Source organism: Narcine bancroftii, chromosome 8 (assembly GCF_036971445.1).
Source record: "Narcine bancroftii isolate sNarBan1 chromosome 8, sNarBan1.hap1, whole genome shotgun sequence".
Taxonomy (NCBI): Eukaryota; Metazoa; Chordata; class Chondrichthyes; order Torpediniformes; family Narcinidae; genus Narcine; species Narcine bancroftii.
This window is the reverse complement of record NC_091476.1, coordinates 56,692,061-56,711,724: the sequence shown is the minus strand read 5'-3', so window position 1 is coordinate 56,711,724 and position 19,664 is coordinate 56,692,061. Positions and strand designations below refer to the sequence as shown.

Sequence of the window (19,664 nt, the reverse complement as noted above, 5' to 3'; positions counted from 1 at the left end):
GAACCAATGGGAAGGTGACATTTTAGAACCCTGAGCCTCTGTGAGCTCTCGTTGACAATAGCTCAAGCTAAGCATTACTCTTCCTTTGTATTGCTACATTGACTATCACCTTTTGTCTGTTGAACTGTGCTCCTCCCCTCCTCTTTCTTTCCTTCCCAGTCTTTTTATTCAGGCAGCTGCCTCCTTTATACCTGCTTCATACCTTGAAGAAGGGCTCAGGCCTGAAATGTTGGTAAAATGTCTTTAGCTCCTATGGATGCTGTGAGATGTGCTGACTTCTGGCAGCATTTCTGTGTTTTTACTACAATCACAGTGTCTGCAGACTTTCATATTCCTCTCTATAATTACAAGCTAATCAGTCGAATGTCAGTATGATGACGAAAATCCAGTGCAAATCTAGTGAAAATGTAAAGTATAGGCTAATAAATGATGGTTTTATGCATTTTACTAATTTGTAAAAGTTTTTTTGATAAAATAAATAGAAAGTTTTGAAAATAATTTTGTTGAAGTTGTGCAATACAAAAATGAATGAGCAAAATAAAGCTCATGAGGTTGTAAAGGAGTATGAATTCAAATTGGGTAAGGAATAGAAAGCAGTGTACTCCTGTTTTTCCAGACAGAAGCAAAGTAAACCACAATGTTCCTCCAGGAACAGCAGTGGACTACTGTTCTTTTTGATTAATACTCATGAAATGAACAGATACATTTCAAAAGTTTAATTTCAAAATGTCCAAGTGAGTGAGGTGTTTCACTTTGGTGGGTTAAACCAGGGTAGGAATGGTAATTCCCTGGAGAATTTTGTCAGATACAGACTCGGGTATACAAGTACATACTTCTATGATTGTGGTGCCACAGGCAGGCAGGGTGGTGAAGAATATATTTGGTGTGCTTGGCTCAGTCAGGTCACTGAGCACAGTAGGATATAATGTCACAACTGTTCAGGATGTTGGCAAATATTATGTGCAGTTCTGGTCTCAGCTATGGGAAAGATATCATGAAACTGGAAAGGATGCAGTGAAGATTCTCTAGAATGCTACCTGTGTGGCGGCGCACATCCTCATAGCGAACCGGCCCTACTTGTATTACCACATGGCGGGGCAGCCATGGGGAAATGGCGTCATCAGAGGTTTCTCTCTGACTCCAGGATCCCTTCCAGTGCACACCCTGGGCAGCCATTATGATGTCACAATGCACCAGGTGACTGAGCTCATGCTGCCCTTAAAGGGGCGTGCTGAATTAGAATAAAAACAGTCGTTAACGACTCTCAACGTGGTGGTTGTGTCTCTCTCACTGCTCACACCACCACACCAGAACTGAAGGTTTTTGAATTATAAAGAGAGGTGACGTGGGTTGGAACTTTTCTCCAAGAGCATAGGGGGGAGGGGAGATCTTATAGAGGTTTATAAAATCATGAGGGGCATAGGTTAGGCTAATTGTCATAGATATGTCTCTTTCATTGCTCACACTGCCACAGTGGAGACCTTGACGAGCCCAGACATTTTTCTGGACTCCTGAACACCATGGATTCGGCAGAGCTTAACGCTGTCTCCATCAAGCTTCCCCCTTTTTGGATCCACCGACTGAGAATGTGGTTTGGGCAGGCAGAAGCACAGTTTCAACTCCACAACATCTCTGCAGACACCACAATGTTTTACCACGTTGTGAGGGCTTTGGACCAAGATACAGCGGCAAGGGTGGATGACATCATCCACCACCCCCCGGCTGTGGGCAAGTATACCGCCCTCAAAGACCTGCTGCTGGAAACTTTTGGGCTCACCCCCCAGCAACAGGCTTCTACACCTGGATGGGCTTGGAGACCGTAGTCCTTGGCGCTGATGGATGAGAGAAGACAAGCCCTGTTTTCCCTTCCGCCAAATATTCCTAGAGAAAATACCAGAGGACATTCGGCTGCACCTTACGGACGAGGACGTCTCAGACCCGAGAAAGACAGCAGCCCGTGCAGACGCCCTCTGGCTCACGAAGAGGGAGAACAAGGCTGGTCAATCCTGGTGCCATGACCAGGAACCAGCAGCCCACCACCCGCCCCCAAGACCAAGCCAGAGGAGGGCCAGATGTCCTGGTGTTTCTACCACCAGCGCTGGGGAGCACAAGCCCATAACTGCCGCCAACCCTGCAGGTTTTAGGGAAATGGGCAGGTCAGCCGCTGTTAAAGGCTGCGACGGCTGGCCGCACAAACGGCATTCTTCATGTGACGGACAGATTCACCGGCCGCCGATTCCTGGTGGACACGGGCTGAGCTGAGTGTCCTCTCCCACACTGCACTAGAGACTCGCACACCCAATTTTGTGGTCCATACCTGAGGGTGGCCAACAGCTCTACTATCAGGCCCTACGGCACCCGTAGGGCACAGGATCCAGATAGGGAGGGATAAGTTCCACTGGAGGTTCGTCCAAGCCTCCGTGGGCACTGCGCTGTTGAGGGCTGACTTCCTGAGGGCTCACAGTCTCCTCATCGACATGAAGGGCAAGAGGCTGGTCAATGCCTGAACGTTCCACTCCACACGACTGGACACAGCAGACACCTGAAGGCTCGAAACTGCCGCCGCAGCCGTCGACAGAGATGAATTTTCCGACACCCTCTGCGTGTTCCCCACCATCCTAGAACCACTTTTCAATGCCGCTGTGACCCAGCATGGGGTCTTTCACCACATCACCACTCAAGGTCCCCCGCTGCACTCTAGGCCCAGACGGCTGCCACCTGAGAAGCTCCAGCAAGCAAAGGAGGAGTTCTCCAGACTCCAAGAACTTGAAATTGTCCGGCACTCGGACAGTGCCTGGTCATCACCGTTCCATATGTTCCCGAAATTGTATGGGGGCTGAAGACCATGCGGGGACTACCGGCGGTTGAAAAATGAAACCACTCCCGACAGATAACCCGTGCCCCACATACAGGATTTCTCCACCCACCTCCACGGCGCACAGATCTTCTCCAAGGTGGATCTCATGCGGGGAATACCATCAAATCCCGGTACATCCAGACGAAGTGGGTAAGACGGCCATTATCACCCCTTTCAGCCTCTTCGAGTTCCTGTGTATGCCCTTCGGCCTGAAGAATGGGCCCAAACTTTTCAGTGCCTCATGGACATGGTAGGGAGGGATTCAAACTTTGTGTTCATTTATCTGGACGATATACTCATTGCCAGTTGCAGCCGCAATGAACACAAGGCCCACCTCCGTACCCTCTTTGCTCGCCTGGCAGATTTCGGCCTCGCGGTCAAAGCGGCCAAATGCCAGTTCGGCAAGGAGTTCCTCCAGTTCTTGGGGCATACCATTTTGGCGGCCGGGGCCACACCAGTGCCAGAGAAGGTGGCGGCCGTCCAACGTTTCCCCAAACCCCTCACCCTAAAAGGCCTTCAGGAGTTCGTGGGGATGGTGAACTTTTACCATTGTTTCATCCCCGGGGCTGCTCCCACCATGCGCTGATGTCCACCAAATAAGACTCTATTCTGGCCGGAAGAGGCGAATAAGGTTTTTGTCATGATGATGAAGGCCCTAGCCAACGCAACACTACTAATGCACCCAGAGCCAGAGGCGCATACGGTGAAATCCGTGGACACCTCAGCTACAGCAGTGGGGTAGAGGAGGGGGTGTTGTGGAACAGTGGCCCGATGGACACTGGCACCTGCTGACCTTTTTCAGCAAGCTGCTGTGCCCACCAGAACTCTAATATAGCATCTTCGACCAGGAGCTCCTGGCGCTGTTCTTGGCCATCTGCTGCTTTCGCTACTTCTTCGAGGGCAAGCCGTTCACAGACTTCACGGACCACAAGCGCCTCACCCAGGCAATGGCGATGACCGAGGATCCGTGGTCCACCAGACAACAGCGCCACCTCTTGTATGTGTCAGAGTTCACGACTGACATCCGACACAGGGCTGGTAAGGACAACATGGTGGCGGTTGTACTCTCTCGACCCGCCATCAACAATCTAGCCTCCAGCCTAGATTACGCTCAACTGGCCCAGGCCCAGAGGAACGATACGGAGATGCTGGCCACCATCTCGGGCCTCAAACTCAAAGATGTCCAGTTGCCCAGCAGCCTGGACACACTGCTTTATGATGTGTCAACAGGTACACCACTTCCGGTAGTCCCGCTGCACTGGAGAGCGATGGTCTTCAGTCTAGTCCACGACCTCATTCACCCAGCGGTGAAGATGACAGTGCGTGTGGTCACAGAGTTCAAGAGAGAGGTGGTGGAGCTCACCAGGAACTGCCTGGTGTAAGACCTCCAAAGTCCACTGATACACGCAGGTTCCCTTACAGAACTTTGACTCGGCAGCTCGCAGCTTCCAATACATCCATGTTGATATCGTTGGACCCCTGCCAGTGTTAAGGGAGGCTCGTTACCTCCTCATGGTGGTCAACTGCGCCACAAGGTGGCTGGGGGCTATCCTGATCAAGGAAGCCTCTGCAGAGACGTGTGCCAGGACTCTGGTCAACCAGTTGACTGCCAAATTCAGAGTCCCGGCACACATCACCAGTGACGGGGGTGCGCAGTTCACATCCGCCCTGTGGACCCAGATGGCAAAACTCGTGGGGGTGAAGCTCCACCACACCATGGCATATCACCCACAGTCCAACGGGTTGGTGGAGTGGTTCCACAGGCACCTGAAGGCATCACTCATGGCCAGGCTGTCCAGACCAGATTGGGCGGATGAGCTACCCTGGGTCTTCCTCGGGATTAGGATGGCACCCAAGGAGGACTTACAAGTACGGTGCACCGCTTTCCCTACAGGTGAGTTTTTCGGTTCAGACCCTGACATTGTGGCCACCGATGCAAACCTGCTGATGGACCTCCGCAAAAGACTGGGCTCCCTGGCTCCCCCAATCTGCCACAGCACCCAGCTAATCCACCTGCCCAAAGAACTCGATTCGGCTCAGTTTGTTTTCGTGCGAAGGGGGGCCGCAGGGTGCACCGCTGCAGCGACTGTACGAGGGGCTGTACAAAGTCTTGCACCGGAACCTTCACCCTAGACATTGGGGGGAGGGAGGAACTTTTTACGGTGCACCACCTGAAGGCTGTCCATCTGGACTTATCACAGCCGGTGCAGTCGGCCGTGGCCAAGCGCCACGGCTGGCCGCCAAAGCGACAGGACGCATAGCTGGTTCTGGGGTGGGGGGGGGTTGTGTGATGGTGCACATCCTCATGGTGAACCAGCCCCGCTTGTATCACCACATGGCGGGGCAGCCATGGGGAAATGGCGTCATCAGAGGTTTCTCTCTGACTCCAGGATCCCTTCCAGTGCACACCCTGGGCAGCCATTATGATGTCACAATGCACCAGGTAACTGAGCTCATGCTGCCCTTGAAGGGGCGCGCTGAATTAGAATAAAAACAGTCGTTAACGACTCTCAATGTGGTGGTTGGCTACTACTGTAACACTTGCAAATTGAGGCAGCTACCTGGATAGGAAAGATTTAGAGAGCCAACTGCAAGCAATTGAGACAAGCTTAAGTGGGCAAGTTAGTCAGCATGGTAAGTTCAGCTCAAGAACCCATTTCCATGCTATCAAACTCTATGACTGATACAGAATTCAAAATTTACTGTCATTCAATGTTATAAGTAATAAGAAGGCAGTTGCAAACCTGGAGAGATGCACAGAAAATAAAATTTTAGTGAAAAGTATGGAGATTAATTTTGTTAGGAAACATTTTTTAAAAAAAAAAGCAATGTAATCCAAATCAGTTTAATGTCTGCATTGAAAAATGTTGGAAATTATTATTAAAGATGTTATAGGAGGGGCATCAATAGGCAAGGACCAATCTGGGATAGTCAGCATAATTTTGTGCATGGGAACTTGTTGGACTAAATGTATTTAAAAAGTGATGGGGGTTGATGAGGGAAGTGCGATGATCATTGACTTCAGCAGGCCTTTGACAAGGTCCCCATGAAAGGTCAGCTCCCATGGCATCCTGTGTGAGCAAACCACGTGGATTAAAAATTAGCTTGGGAGGAGTCAAAGGGTGATAATGGAGGTATGTATGTCAGATTGGAGGGCTGTGACCAGTATTGCAGAAATCAGATGTTTGTTATCCATCTTAACAATTGGATGACAATGTCATTAACAGTGAGTACATTCGCATACGACACTAAAATTAATGATATAGTGAATTAGTGGACAGTGAAGAAAGTTATCTAAAACTGCAATTGATGATGATGACGATGTTTCACTTTATTGTCATTGTACCAGTAAACCAGCCAATGAAATACAATCAGCATCGACCGAAAATTAAAAAATAATGCTATATACATTACAATAAAACAGGCAATTAAAACCAACAACACTATTCTACAACGAACTGTTAAAAAGTTCTGATGTGACAATGTGAGTGCAGTCCCACTCAGCGCCGTGATTCAGTGTTCAACATAGTCACAGCTTCATCAAAAGCTCTTTTTGAGCCTACTGGTGCATGATCGAAGGCTCCTGTAGTGCCTGCCCGATGGGAGAAGAGTGAATGGTTCGTGATTCAGCTGTGTTGCATCTTTGATGATGTTTCTCACCCTGCCCAGCCATCTTTTCCTATTGACGTTTTCCATGGTAGGCATTTGGATTCCAATAATCCATTTGGCAGTTTTCTCTACCTGCTGGAGTGCCTTATGATCTTGTGCAATACAAGATTGTACTTTTAGATCAACTTGGGATATAGGCCAAAAAATGAAAGATGAAACTTGAACCAGACAAAAGTGTCAGCTGATGTATTTTGAATAGTTAAACCAGGGCAAGACACCCACAGTAGATTTCAAGGACATGGAAACCATTATAGTCTATAACGGAGAAACAATGGGAGCTATGTAGTTCCCCAAAAGTGGCAATAGGTAGATATGGCATGCAAGTCTTCATTGGTGATTGGGTTGAGTACAAGAATTGGGTCATCATGTTACAGCCATACAAGATATTGGTGAGATCCATATTATGTGCAGTTCTGGTTGCCCAGTGATATGTCATTAAGCAGGAAAGATTCATGAGGATATTATAGGGACTTGAGGGCTTGAGTTACCAGTAGCATCTGGATAGGCTGGGAGTCTTCTCTCACGAGTGTAAAAGGCTGAGTATAACTTTCCTTTATAAAATCATAAAGGGGATAGATCTAGTGAATGTTAACAGACTCTTTCCAAGGATTGGAGAGTTTAAATTTAGAGGACAGCAAATTAAGTTATTGGAGGAAAAACTAAAAGGGATCTTTTTCTCACAGAGGGTTCAGGGTGTATGGAATGAGCTGCCAAAGGAAGGTGCATAGGTAGGTACAATTACAACATTTAAAAAATATTTAAACAGACGTATAGATGGGAAAGGTTCAAAGAAATTGGAAGTAGCTCAGGGAGACATTTTGGTCAATATGAATGAGATGAACCTAGTCAAAGGAACTACAATCCTGAATAAAATAAAAACATAGTTTTACAGAGTGTAAAATGTGTTGGAGTAACTCAGTAGATCACGCAGCCTCCATAAGAAGTAGAGGGTAAACAGTGTTTAAAGACTGAGCCCTTCATCAATGTTATTCAGTAAGGGGTCAGGCACAGAATTTTAATTACCTTTCTTCCTAAAAATGCTGCATGACCTACTATGTATCTCCAGTACTCAATCCAGCATCTGCAGATATTTATTCCCATATTTTGGACAGGTCTCTAACCTTTTGACCCAGTTTCTGATGTGCTACTTTATCATTGGTCTTGCTGAACTCATGGGATCTAGGAAAATCAACACATTGTCCAAAATTGGCTTGCTAATAAGAGGCAGAGGGATATCTTTGTAATTATCTCTGTGACGAGACAATGATTGATCCCATGATGCCAACTGTATGTTATACACATTGATGATAACTGAGGATCGTCTTGGGTAACAGGATGATATTAATCAGTTGGTGAGATGGGCAGAACATTGGCAAATAGATATTAATTCTGATGTGTGAGGTATGTAGACACTTTGTGGAGATGAATAAGAGTGGTATAAATGTTAAGGCCCAAGAGATGGCTGAGGAACAGGGAACCACAAAGGTGGCTGAACAGGGAGAAAAGGTGTATACGATTCTTGCCTTTATTGAGTGGGTTATAGAATATTAAAAGCATAGAGCTTATGGTACAACTAGAACATGATGAAGTAAAAGCTTGAATACTCTGTACATTCCAAGTCACCACAACATAGGAAGGACACAATTGCACTGGAAAAGGTGCAGAGGACATTCACCAGGATATTACCTGGGATAGATCATTTCAATTACAAGGTGAAAGTGAATGGCCAAAGGGCTATTTTTCTATTCGGTATGACACCACAACTTTGTGACTCTATAGATGTCTGCTGTTTATTCTGTAAACATCCTACCTGGTGCACTCTTCAACATGCAAGTTGATGTTGTATTTTTGTCCTTCACCGTAGAATATGTCCTCCACTGTCTCTTCATGCCCACAGTTCTTGCTATCCACTTCCGCTTTTTCTTGTCCATTATTATTTTTGTTCTCCTCACCCTCCTGGTACCTACAAATACTGCCATGCTTCTAGAGTCCCTCATGCCAGCAAATGTTGCCATCCTCTTTGGCTGATTCTTAGCTGCATGGGCCATCAGCTTGCATGATGTGTTGGGTGGAGGTGTTGCCTGCTTTATTTTGTTGACAAGTGCCACCATCCTGCCTGATCTCTTCCTCACCCTCTTCACTGCTGACACCATCCTACAACAATGCAACACAAAATTTACTCGTTAATATCAACAATCAAATTTAGATAATAAGGGTCATTTTTTATTATGGGATTCGCCACTGTTGCATTTGTTCAGAATTATTAAGAAAGTTTGGAATGTGGATAATCAAAATTCATATTTATTATCAGAGTATGTCATAACATCACATACAATCCTGAGATTCATTTTTCTGGGGGCCAGGGAGAATTTTTAATTATTGGTTGTGCAAATAACTGTACTCAAGAGAATATACATATATAAAATGTAAACAAACTGTGCAATGCTGAAAATAAATATTCAATAATAAACACTGAGTAAAGTAAGAATCCATGATTGAGTTTGTTGTGGAAGAGTCTGATGGTGGAGGGGTATGAATGATAAATAAAAGTTGTTTTGAGCCAGGACTCTTTTGAAACTTTGTTAGAGTCTTGACATAACCTGACCTGCTGAGGTCCTCCAGGAGCTCATTGTTTGCTCTAGATACTGGCATCTGTGGTTTTTGTGTTTCTCTGTACTAATCCCCTCTCTCTTTCTGATGATTATTTCAACCAGCATATCTTTGTGTTCCTGACCTCCATGATGGATCAGAAATGCACCCTCCTCCGCATTACACATCCATGACTCGAATGGCGAAACATACTCTGCTAATTCTGCTTCTCCATCTTATGGACGTATAACTAAAGTTCTCCAGTCTTTCATTCCAGGTGGCATTTGAATCATAAGCCAGTGAAGAATATAGTCCGATCGCCTTTTGAACATCAGACTCATAGAACCATACAACACAAACAGGTCCTTCACCTCAAACTGAACTTGCCGATTGTTGCTTACAAGAGATGATCCCATTTGCCTGCATTTGGCCCTTATACCTCCAAATATTTCCTAACCATATACCTGCCTAAATGCCTTGTAAATGCTGAAATTTGCCCAGCTCTACCACTTCTGGCAGCTTGTTCTACATACCCGCCATTCTCTGTGCAAAAATCTTGCTCCTCAAGGTCCCCTTTTAAATCTTTCCATTCTCGCCTTAAACCTTTCCCTCTCGTTTTAAAGTCCCCCTGTCCTGGAAAAATAACTGTGACCATTCTCCTTATCAATTCCTTGTAAATTTTTTCTGCACCCTTTCTGGCTATGAAATCCTTGCTGCACACAGCACTCCATGATTTGTATATTTACAACATGATATTCCAACTCCTCATTCCCCTTACTAATAAGGCAAACATCCTAAATATCTTCATCTCCACTGCTCTCTCCTCCAGGGCTCTCCCCATTTACTGTGTAATCCTGTCTTGGTTTGATTTAGCAAAATGCAACACTGCACACCACTCATTGTCAACCATATTAAGACCCATTTATGCCATCCTCTGTTTCCCCTAAACCAGTCAGTTTTCTATGTGTTAGCATCTGCAATGTAAGCTGTTATTTCTGCAGTGACTATTGATGGAGAACCTTGTCAAATGCACCAACCAGTTCTATCTCCACAGCATCCATTGGTTCTTCAACAACACCAATAAATTGCTTAAACCTGATATCAGGCATTCAGCTCTTGGCAGGACTCTAGTAGGCACTCAGCAAATGTCTGATACTCCAAATGACATCCAGCAGAGATGATATGGTGATCTGCTGTCCTTTGACAACTGAAGCTCTGTGTCAAGCGCAAGTTCAGCATTATTGGTGCATGCTTTGGTTTTACTAATAAACCTTTTCCAGGCATTCATCGGAAAAACAATATGACGTGTTTTTAAAATACACTCACAATAATGCATGAGAAGCAAGATTCTCCAGTGATACAGGGATAAACTAGACCTAGCTTACTGTATCAGGGCTAACTTGGCACATCTAACTCAAGGCAAGGAATCTTTCTATCTTGATGTTTTCTGGAAAAGGATGCAAAGGAATTTAATTTGGTCACAATGAGTATACAATGTTTAGGGATCATCCTCTTTGCCTACTTCTTGGCCACAAAAAAAATAATTTAGTATCTTTTCCATGTTATCAGGATTTAAACCTGAGTCAGATACTGTTGCAGTTGAACATCACTAATACTGTAGCAAAAAGTAAGCTACTGGATAGTTAGAATGAATATGTGGCTTGAACAGTGGTGTAGGAGGGAGGGTTTCAATTTCTTGAGGCATTGGAACTGGTTCTGGAGGAGATGGAACTAGTTCAAATCTGATGGTCTGCATCTGGGCAGGGTCAGGATCAATGTCCCAGGGAGATTGTTTGTGAGTGCTATTGGGGAACGTTTAAATTAATGGAGCAGGGGGATGGGAACCTACAGAGATTGAAGAAGGTTGTACAGAGACCAAAGCTAGGAAAGAGAAAAAGAGAAATAGAGGGCAGAAAAGTCAAAAGCAAAGGATGCAGAGGTCACTAGACAATGAGAAAAGGGCACTTTATCTGAATGCCCGTAGTATTAGAAACAAGTTTAGTGAACTTGAGGCCCAAATCAGTTCCCAGGCAAATGATTTAGTGGCCATCACAAAAACATGGTTGTAAGATGGGCACGATTAGGAATTAAATATTCAAGGGTATCAGGTAATACGAAAAGATAGGCAGGATGGTAAAGGTGGTGGGGTGGTGCTCTTAATCAAGGATGAGATCAGGGCAATAGTGAGAGACAATATAAGATCTAAGGAATAGAATGTTCAGTCCATCTGGATAAAGATTAAGAATGGTAAAGGGAAAAAAAATTACTGGTGGGAGTTGTCTATTGCCCACCAAATAATAATAGCACAGTGGCACAGGCCATTAACCGAGAGACAGATGAGGCATGTAAGAATGGAAGGGCAGTTGTCGTGGGGGACTTTAACTTCCACTTAGATTAGGGAATCTGGGAATCTGGAGGATGATTTCATAGAATGCATCCGGGATAGCTTTCTTGAGCAGCATGTTAAGGAACCAACAAGGGAGAATGCTATTTTAGATCGAATATTGTACAATGATATAAGTAAAATTAATGATCTAGTAGTTAGGGACCCTCTTGGAAAAAACAATCATAGTATGATTGAATTTCTCATACAGTTAGAGGGTGCAATAGTTAGATCTAAAACTGGTGTATTATTCTTTTTTACATGTTATTTAATTGTTTGCATCATTACTGGAAAAAAAAACATTAATCAAATATCCATAGTCAATAATACAAAAAAATACTTTTATTTTTCTCCCCATCCTCCCCCCACCCAAAAGTAAGAAAAGAAAGAAACACCTACCATTTAATATACAATGATATTAGTATAGACAATCAGTAATGTTATTAAAAATTATTAATTAAGAGGAGTGAATAAGGGAGAAGAGATGGATGGAAAATTATCCATAAAATCCATATATGGTTCCAAATACTATAAAATTTTTCAACTTGATTCCTTAAACTTTGTGATTTTTTCCAAAGTTATACAATTTCACATCTCATTATACCATCTACTTAATAACTCTTCTCTCTCATCTTTCCATGATATCCCTATACATCCCTTTGCAGTTGCTATTGCAATACTTTAAAAATTTTCTTGGTGTTTGTACAATTTCAATTTTATATTTTCATAAATATCTGTGAGTAAAAATATTCTTGGATCCTTTGGTTAAAAGATAAATACAATATACATAATAATACAATTTTTGCATAATATCAATTGTATTTGAAAAAGGGACTGGGAGCAGATTTGAGACTCCCTAAACAAAGTCAATTTGAAGATATAATAACAGATATATTTGTTGTTAAGAAATGTATTACTAGTATGTATATAAAATTACAAGAGACTGTAAAGAAAAAAAGATTTGTATAAATCAAAAATCCGATGGGAGAAAGATTTAAATATACAAATTCAGGAGGAGATTTGGTCAAAATTATGTTATGAAAGTGTTACGAGTAATGTTAGATATCAAATGGTTCAATATAATTTTCTTCATCAATTATACTCCAGATAAGTTAAATGGACTTAATCCTAATTATTCAAATAAATGTTTTCAAGGTGCAAAAGAAATGTTTTTGCATTCAGTGTGGTCTTGGGGAAAAAGTGGAAAGGTTTTGGAATGAACTGAGTTTATTATTGGTGTATTATTCTTGAACAGGGAAGACTACAACAGGATGAGGAAGGAATTGTTCAGTGTGGACTGGGAGCATATGTTAGTTGGCAGAACAGTTGAGGAACAGTGGAAGTGGTCAACAAAAATATATTCCCATTAAAAGTAAAGGCAGTAAGAGAGGGAAGAATCAGCCTTTGTTGACTAAGTAAATTAAGGAAAGTATAAAATTAAAAGCTCATGTGTACAAAGTGGCCAAGACTAGTGGGAAACTGAAGGATTGGGAAAACTTTAAAAGGCAACAAAGGACAACTAATGGGAAATAAGAAAAGGAAAGAAGGAAATTGGCACAAAATATAAAAACATCATTAAAAAAAATGTATAAATATATAAAACGAAAGAGGGTGGCTAGAGTCAACATAGGTCCCTTGGAAGATGAGAAAGGGAGATTGATACTGAATAATAAGGAAATGGCCAAGGATTGAACAAATATCTTGTGTCAATCTTCACGGTAGAAGATATGTCCAGCATGCCAAGGAATGGTGATAAGGAAGTGAAGGGAGGTGAGGGCTTCGATAAAATAATTAATATAAAATGTGATGAGCAAACTAATGTGACTGAAGACAAATTAATCCTCTGGTCCTGATGGGATGCATCCCACGGTACTCAGGGAAATGGTGGGAGTTATAGTCATTTCTTTGGATTCTGAGCAGGTCCCAGCAGATTGGAAGACAGCAAATGTCACACCACTTTTTAAAAAAGAATGTAGGCAGAAGACAGGTAACTATCGGCTTAACATCTGTAGTCAGGAAAATGCTTGAAGCTGTCATTAAGGATGAAATAGCAAAACATTTAGAACAGAGGGGTTCCATCAGGCAGATGCAGCATGGTTCAGAAAAGGCTGGTCTTGTTTGACAAACTTCCTCGAGTTCTTTGAGGATATAATGGGTGCGGTAGATAGAGGGGAACAGGTTGATGTTGTATATTTGGATTTCCAGAAGGCGTTTGATAAGTTGCTGCACAAGAGACTTATCAAAAAGATACAGATGAATGGAGTCGGGGAAGTATATTAGCATGGATTGAGGATTAGTTAACTGACAGAAGGCAGAGAAATGGGATAAGAGGATGTTTTCCTGATTGGCTGACAGTGAGAAGTGGGGACCACAGGGGTCGGTGCTGGGCCCACAGCTGTTCACTATTTACATTGATGATTTGGAAGGGGGGACAGAGTGTCGTGTCGTCAAGTTTGTGGATGATACTAAATTGAGTGGAAAAGCAAGTTGTACAAAGTATGTGGAGAGGCTGTTAAGTTAGGTGAATGAGCAAAAATCTGGCAGATGGAGAACAATGTTAGTAAATGCCAGGTCATTCACTATGGTAGGAAAAATAGAAGAGCAAATTTAAATGATGAAAACCTGCAGCAAATTGTAGTGCAAAAGTACTTGGGAGTGCTTGTGCATGAATCACAGAAAGTTGGGTTGCAGGTACAACAGGTTATTAAGAAGGCAAATAGAATGTTGGGCTTCAACACTAGAAGAATTGAATTCAAGAGCAGGGAGGTCATGCTGCAACTGTACAAGGTACTGGTGAGGCCGCACCTGGAGTACTGCATGCAGTTCTGGTCTCCAGACTTGAGGAAGGATGTACTGGCCAGAGGAGGTTCACCAGGTTGATCCTGGAGATGAGGGGGGTTGACCTACGAGGAGAGAATAAATCATCTGGGATTATACTTACTCGAATTCAAAAGAATGAGAGGAGATCTTATTCAAACATATAAAATTATGAAAAGGACAGATAAGAGAGAGGCAGGAAAATTGTTTTCCCTGGTATGTGAGACCAGAACTAGGGGACACAGCCTCAAGATTCAGGGGTGTAGATTTAAGATAGAGATGAGGGAAAACTGTTTTTCCCAGAGAGCAGTGAATCTGTGGAATTCTCTACCCTGGGAAGCGGTTGAGGCGACTTCATTAAACATATTTAAGGTTCAGTTAGATATATTTTTACATTAAAAAATGGAATTAAGGGATATGGGGAAAAGGCAGGTAGGTGGAGTTAAGTCAATGTTCAGATCAACCATGATCTTAATGAATGGCGGATCAGACTTGAGCAAGATGGCCGACTCCTACTCCTATTTCTGATGTTCTAAGAATATAGCTGGTCCAGACAACATCTGTGGAAGCAATGGGATTGATAGCATTTCAGGTCGAGATTGGCGGATCGAGCCATTGCTTTTACTATATTTGCTCTATGATGTACACCTTGGATAGTCATCTATAGTCCAGGTGTGACACGGATAGTGTTCCCTAACACAACATTTGCTTGAATAGTAAACACTTAGTTGCTTTAATCCATTATTTTAAGAAAGTTCCTACCTTCTAAGGAGCAGTACCAATTTATGTTATTGATAAACAGAAGTTAAGTTTTCTTTGCAATATACTGAAATAAAAACTCAGTTGTATTAGTGAGGAACTTAATGTGACATCAGAGCATTTACTGTGAAATCACAGAGAAAGTAATACACTTGCACTGCCTTGATATTTGTTTAATATCAAATAAATTGGCCTTCACCTAAATGCTGTATATATTGATAAAGTCGAAGTATTATCAACAAGTGAATGTTACATGTGAATACTTACATCTATGAGAACTTGTATGAGGTTATGAAGGATACATTAGATGTTGTCCATTGTCTGCACTGTCCTATAGTGATAGTTTAGTCACACACAGGAAACTGCTGATGCTGGAATCTGGAGTAATACACAATCTGCAGGTCGAGCAACCCCTTGAAGAAGGATTCCGGCTCAAAATGAAGACAGTTCTTTTTCTCCCACCATTGCTGTTCAACCTGCTGAGTTCCTCCAGTAGACTGTGTGTTGCTATAGTGATAGCTCATTGTTTAAGTCACCTGAGTAACATGACAGATGTGGTGATACCACCACTAGCCTACTGCAGGGGGCAATCTCTGTACCTGCAGAAGGATCACCTGGGGCTAACTCCTCCTGGCTGGTTGTCAATCAGCTGACCCGAATATAAGGCTGACCCAGTCACTCGGGAGCCACCACAGCTGAAACTGGTGTGTACAGACTTTTAGCGGAATACAGTCTTTTGTGCTTTGTGTCTGCTTGCTGCTACCACAGTGCATCACAACAAAGATGTGAGTTGAAATCACATGATGTTAACTACCAAATTTAAATTCAGTCAGTAATAAGTTGTGGTGACTTTGGAATGGCAAAGCCACCGAATAATCATAAAAAAATCTTCGAGTTCACTATCATCCTTCAAGGAAGGAAATCAGCTCTCATTAGCCTATATTTAACTGCCCTCTTAGCAGTACAACTGAGTCCTAAATGGCCTGTGACGTGGTCCAGCAAGCCAGTCAACTGGAAGACATTTACAATGGGGAATAAACATTAACCTTACCAGTAATGACATAAATATGAAAAGTGAATAAATAAAAATACATTGCAGACTGTGCTAAGTTTTCACAAATTCTTCTCGGCTTTTTTCTCTTCGACCCTCCCACCTGGATTCATTTATAACCTCTTACCTGTTCTCCTCCCATTGCCCCTTCCCCTCCCCTCTCCCCTACATCTTTGACGGGCCAAGGCCCAAAACATTGGATCCCCTTTATTTCCTAAAGATGCTGCATTACCTGCTGTTTCTCCTGCATGTTTATGTACTGCACTCTATCCCAACATCTGCAGATTTTCTTGGGTAACTCTTTCAAACAGACATTTCTTCTCTCAGAGGGAGGCAGATCTGTGGGTCAGTGTTCCTTGGTGTTTAGAAGAACGAAGGGTGACTTTATTCAAACCTACAAGATCCTAAGGGAGATTAAGAGGGTAGATGTTGAAATACTTTCACCAGTGGGAGAATAATAAACAAGGGGAGGAGACACTGAAAAGAAAAGTAAGGGGACAATCATTTAACCCTGACATGTGAGATGCCTTCTCCAGTGGGAGCGGAATGTCTGGAATTCTCTGCCCCTAAGGATGTTGAAGGTCAGATCATGAGATAGATTTAGGGTGGGGTTTGTAAAATGGAGGAAGTGAGAATGATGGGAAATTGGCAGAGAAGAAACTAGGGTAGTTCAACCTTGACCATATTGAATGGTGGACAAGCACAAGGGACCTTGAGGCCTACACCTGCTCCAGTTACCTTGTGTTCTTGAGCTCAGGAGAGATGGTATTCCATTTTTCAAAGTGTAATTCCCTAAAGTTGGATTGCATGGTGCAGTGCAGCAGGCAGCAGCAAGATAATGCAACCATCCACTGGAGAGAAGGAGATGGGTGCACTGGCAAATAATCAGTCTTTCTCAGAACATGTTTGAAGTCTGTTGCAGAAAATAAAGTTGAAAATTCCACCTAATTATCTTCCCACTTTCCTTCAGCAGATTCCACCACCATTGAGGCTCCAGATGTCAAAACGATCTGGGCAGAGGATGATGTGCCAGAAGGATCAGAGTTTGAGGACATTTGGGATACAAGACAACAGCCAGAGTAGGTGACAAGGGTTTCTATGTGAGACAGGAGAACATGAAGCAAATTACAATCAAGATTCTGTCATTATGAGCAATAATATGAAGGCCATTCCATTGTCATTTGTCAATTTTTTTAATGGAGTTAAACAAGAAAGTCTGCAAGTGCTGGGATTGAGTGTAATACACAAATGTGCTGGAGAAGTTCAATAGGTCGTGCAGCATCCAGAGGAAGTATACCTAATGAAAGGCCCAGACCCAAAATGTTCAACTTCAATCGCCCTTTAATTTTAATTCCAGGAATATTATCCTAAACTGAATTTTTTCCTTTTAATTAACCCTTAGGAGTGTAGATTTCATTCTAATGTTCTGTTACACTATTCTCCAAGTCCCCCCCATTACTATGTAACACAAGCTTTCTGTCAATTATCCACTTGTATGGCTGTAATAAAAAATTTGATCCCTGGCCAACTGTTCCAGTACAGCACTGGCATCAACCCAACAATGTGAAAACTTTCATAGATAGATCCTGTTCACAAAATTTTAGCGTAGCAGTTAGTGCAACGCCATTACAGTGCCAGCATTTGGGACTGGGTTTTGAATCTGATGCTGTCTATAAGGAGTTGGTACGTACTTCCTGTTACTGTATAGGTTTCCTCCAGGGGCTCTGGTTTCCTTTCACTGTTCAGAACAAACTGAGGGTTGTAGGTTAATTGAGTGTAGTTGGGCGTCACGGGCTGTTGGGCTGAAATGGTCTGTTACCATGCCCTATGTCTAAATTTAAGAAAAAAAGAAATCTAATCTAGCTCATAACTATCAGTCAGTGTACTCTTAACTATGTCTAAAGAGGTGATAGCCCTTGTAAACAGTGCTATCAAACAGAGGAATGCAGTTCAAGAACAGTTCCTTTGGCTCATGACAACTATGATGCTAATTGAAATGAATGTCACCTCCCTGCACATGATCTGTATCCCTCCAGTCCCACCCAGCCAGTTTGTGTGTCTGCTTAAATACCTTTCAAATATCTTGACGATTTGATTCAATGTCCAGTATCCCACATGCCTTTCCATCTACATTACCTACCTGTGATAGAACTGGGCTTTATGTTTTCATCCACATTGATGCTTGTATGATTTGTTGGTTCTTCTGTCTTTAGGTATGAAGTTCTATTCAAACAGAGAGTTGGCACAGAGGACGTGTTTTTAGGGATGAGTAGAAAGGATGGATCCACAGCCTGTTGTGAAGATATGGTGGTGAGCAAATATTCTTGTTATAATTGAGTAAGAGCACAAATGCAGGCCCTTCATCTCACCATATCTGTAAAGAGTCATAGAGCTCGGAAACATGCCCAACTTCCCACACCAACCAAGTGTCCCACCAATACTAGCTCCACCTGCCCTTGTTTGGCTCATACCCCTCTAAACACATCCTATCTTTGAACCTGTCCATGCCAACATAGTATTATCGGCAAATTTGTATATGGTGTTGTTGTTGTACTGAGCCACCCAATGCAAGATGAGTAGAGCAGGGGCTAAGAACACAGTCCAGTGGTGCACTGGTACTGATGGAGAAACTAAAGAACTAACTGTGGACCAGGAGAGGGAAATCAGACCAGACCTCATCAGGGTCTCAGAAGTGGAAAAGATTAAGAACTTCAAATTCCTGTGGAGCAACATCTCTCAAGGTCTGTCCTGGGGCCTCCATGTCAATGCAGCCATGAAGAAGGCTTGCCAGCAGCTATACTTCATGTGGTGGCTGAGGAGATTTGGTATGTCACCAAAGACTCTTGTAAATCTCTACAGGAGTACTGTGGAGAGGGTTCTGACCAGTTGCATCACCGTCTGGTATGGAGGTGCCAATGCTCAGGGCAGGAAAAGGCTCCAGAACTCAGCCAGTGCCATCGTAGGCATCAGACTTTACTCCACTGTGGACATCTACAAGAGGCTGTGTCTTAAGAAAGCAGTCTCTATCCTCAGGGACTCTCACCACCCTGGCCATGCTCTCTTCATGCTGCTACCATCAGGAAGAAGGTACAGGAGCCTGAAGATGAACACCCAGTAGTACAAGTTCAGCTTCTTCCCCTCCGCCATCAGATTTATGAATGGACAATAAACCACAGTGACCACCTCACTTTCCCTTCTTTTGCAATAATTATTTATTTTTAAAATGTAATTTACAGCAATATTTGTATCAGTGAAGCTGCTGCAAAACAACTTTTGTGACATGTTCATGACAATAAATTCTGATTCCGATATGGGCCAAACACAAGTATGCAAGACTAGTATAATTCAGACATTTTGGTCAGCTCGAGCAATTGCTCGAGCAATAATGTTTCCACACTATGACTTTAATCCTTTCATTATTTCAAATATTCCAATTAATTCTGCTAAATTAAACAAAAAAATCAGCAAATTTTAAACAATCACCTCGCTAGTAGTCCTCAGAATTGGAAGAATCAGCAGTATCCATCGGACCGTGGGAC

At 43.0% G+C, this 19,664-nt stretch overlaps 2 protein-coding genes across 12 annotated transcripts in view; one reads left to right on the top strand and one right to left on the bottom strand.

Moving 5' to 3' along the window:
- The window catches only part of nup62l (nucleoporin 62 like), an 84,901-nt gene extending 69,301 nt beyond the window's left edge, over window positions 1–15,600 (bottom strand). For 2 of the 7 annotated variants that reach the window (XM_069893776.1, XM_069893774.1), the window contains exons 1-3: window positions 15,342–15,600; window positions 14,304–14,401; window positions 8,337–8,680 (exon numbers count right to left, since the gene is read on the bottom strand). In XM_069893776.1, the coding sequence (XP_069749877.1) occupies window positions 8,337–8,680; window positions 14,304–14,317 (358 nt within the window). In that variant the 5' untranslated portion in view covers window positions 14,318–14,401; window positions 15,342–15,600. Of the gene's footprint in view, window positions 1–1,037; window positions 1,109–8,336; window positions 8,681–14,303; window positions 14,402–15,077; window positions 15,142–15,341 lie in introns of those variants that run through there. The other 5 variants (XM_069893775.1, XM_069893778.1, XM_069893779.1 and 2 more) reach the window with 5 other exon arrangements.
- dnaaf6 (dynein axonemal assembly factor 6) overlaps window positions 1–19,664 on the top strand; it is a 45,463-nt gene that overhangs the window by 12,795 nt on the left and 13,004 nt on the right. For 3 of the 5 annotated variants that reach the window (XM_069893786.1, XM_069893787.1, XM_069893784.1), the window contains exons 4-5: window positions 17,096–17,204; window positions 18,339–18,435. In XM_069893786.1, the coding sequence (XP_069749887.1) occupies window positions 17,096–17,204; window positions 18,339–18,435 (206 nt within the window). Of the gene's footprint in view, window positions 1–4,352; window positions 4,752–17,095; window positions 17,205–18,338; window positions 18,436–19,664 lie in introns of those variants that run through there. The other 2 variants (XM_069893783.1, XM_069893788.1) reach the window with 2 other exon arrangements.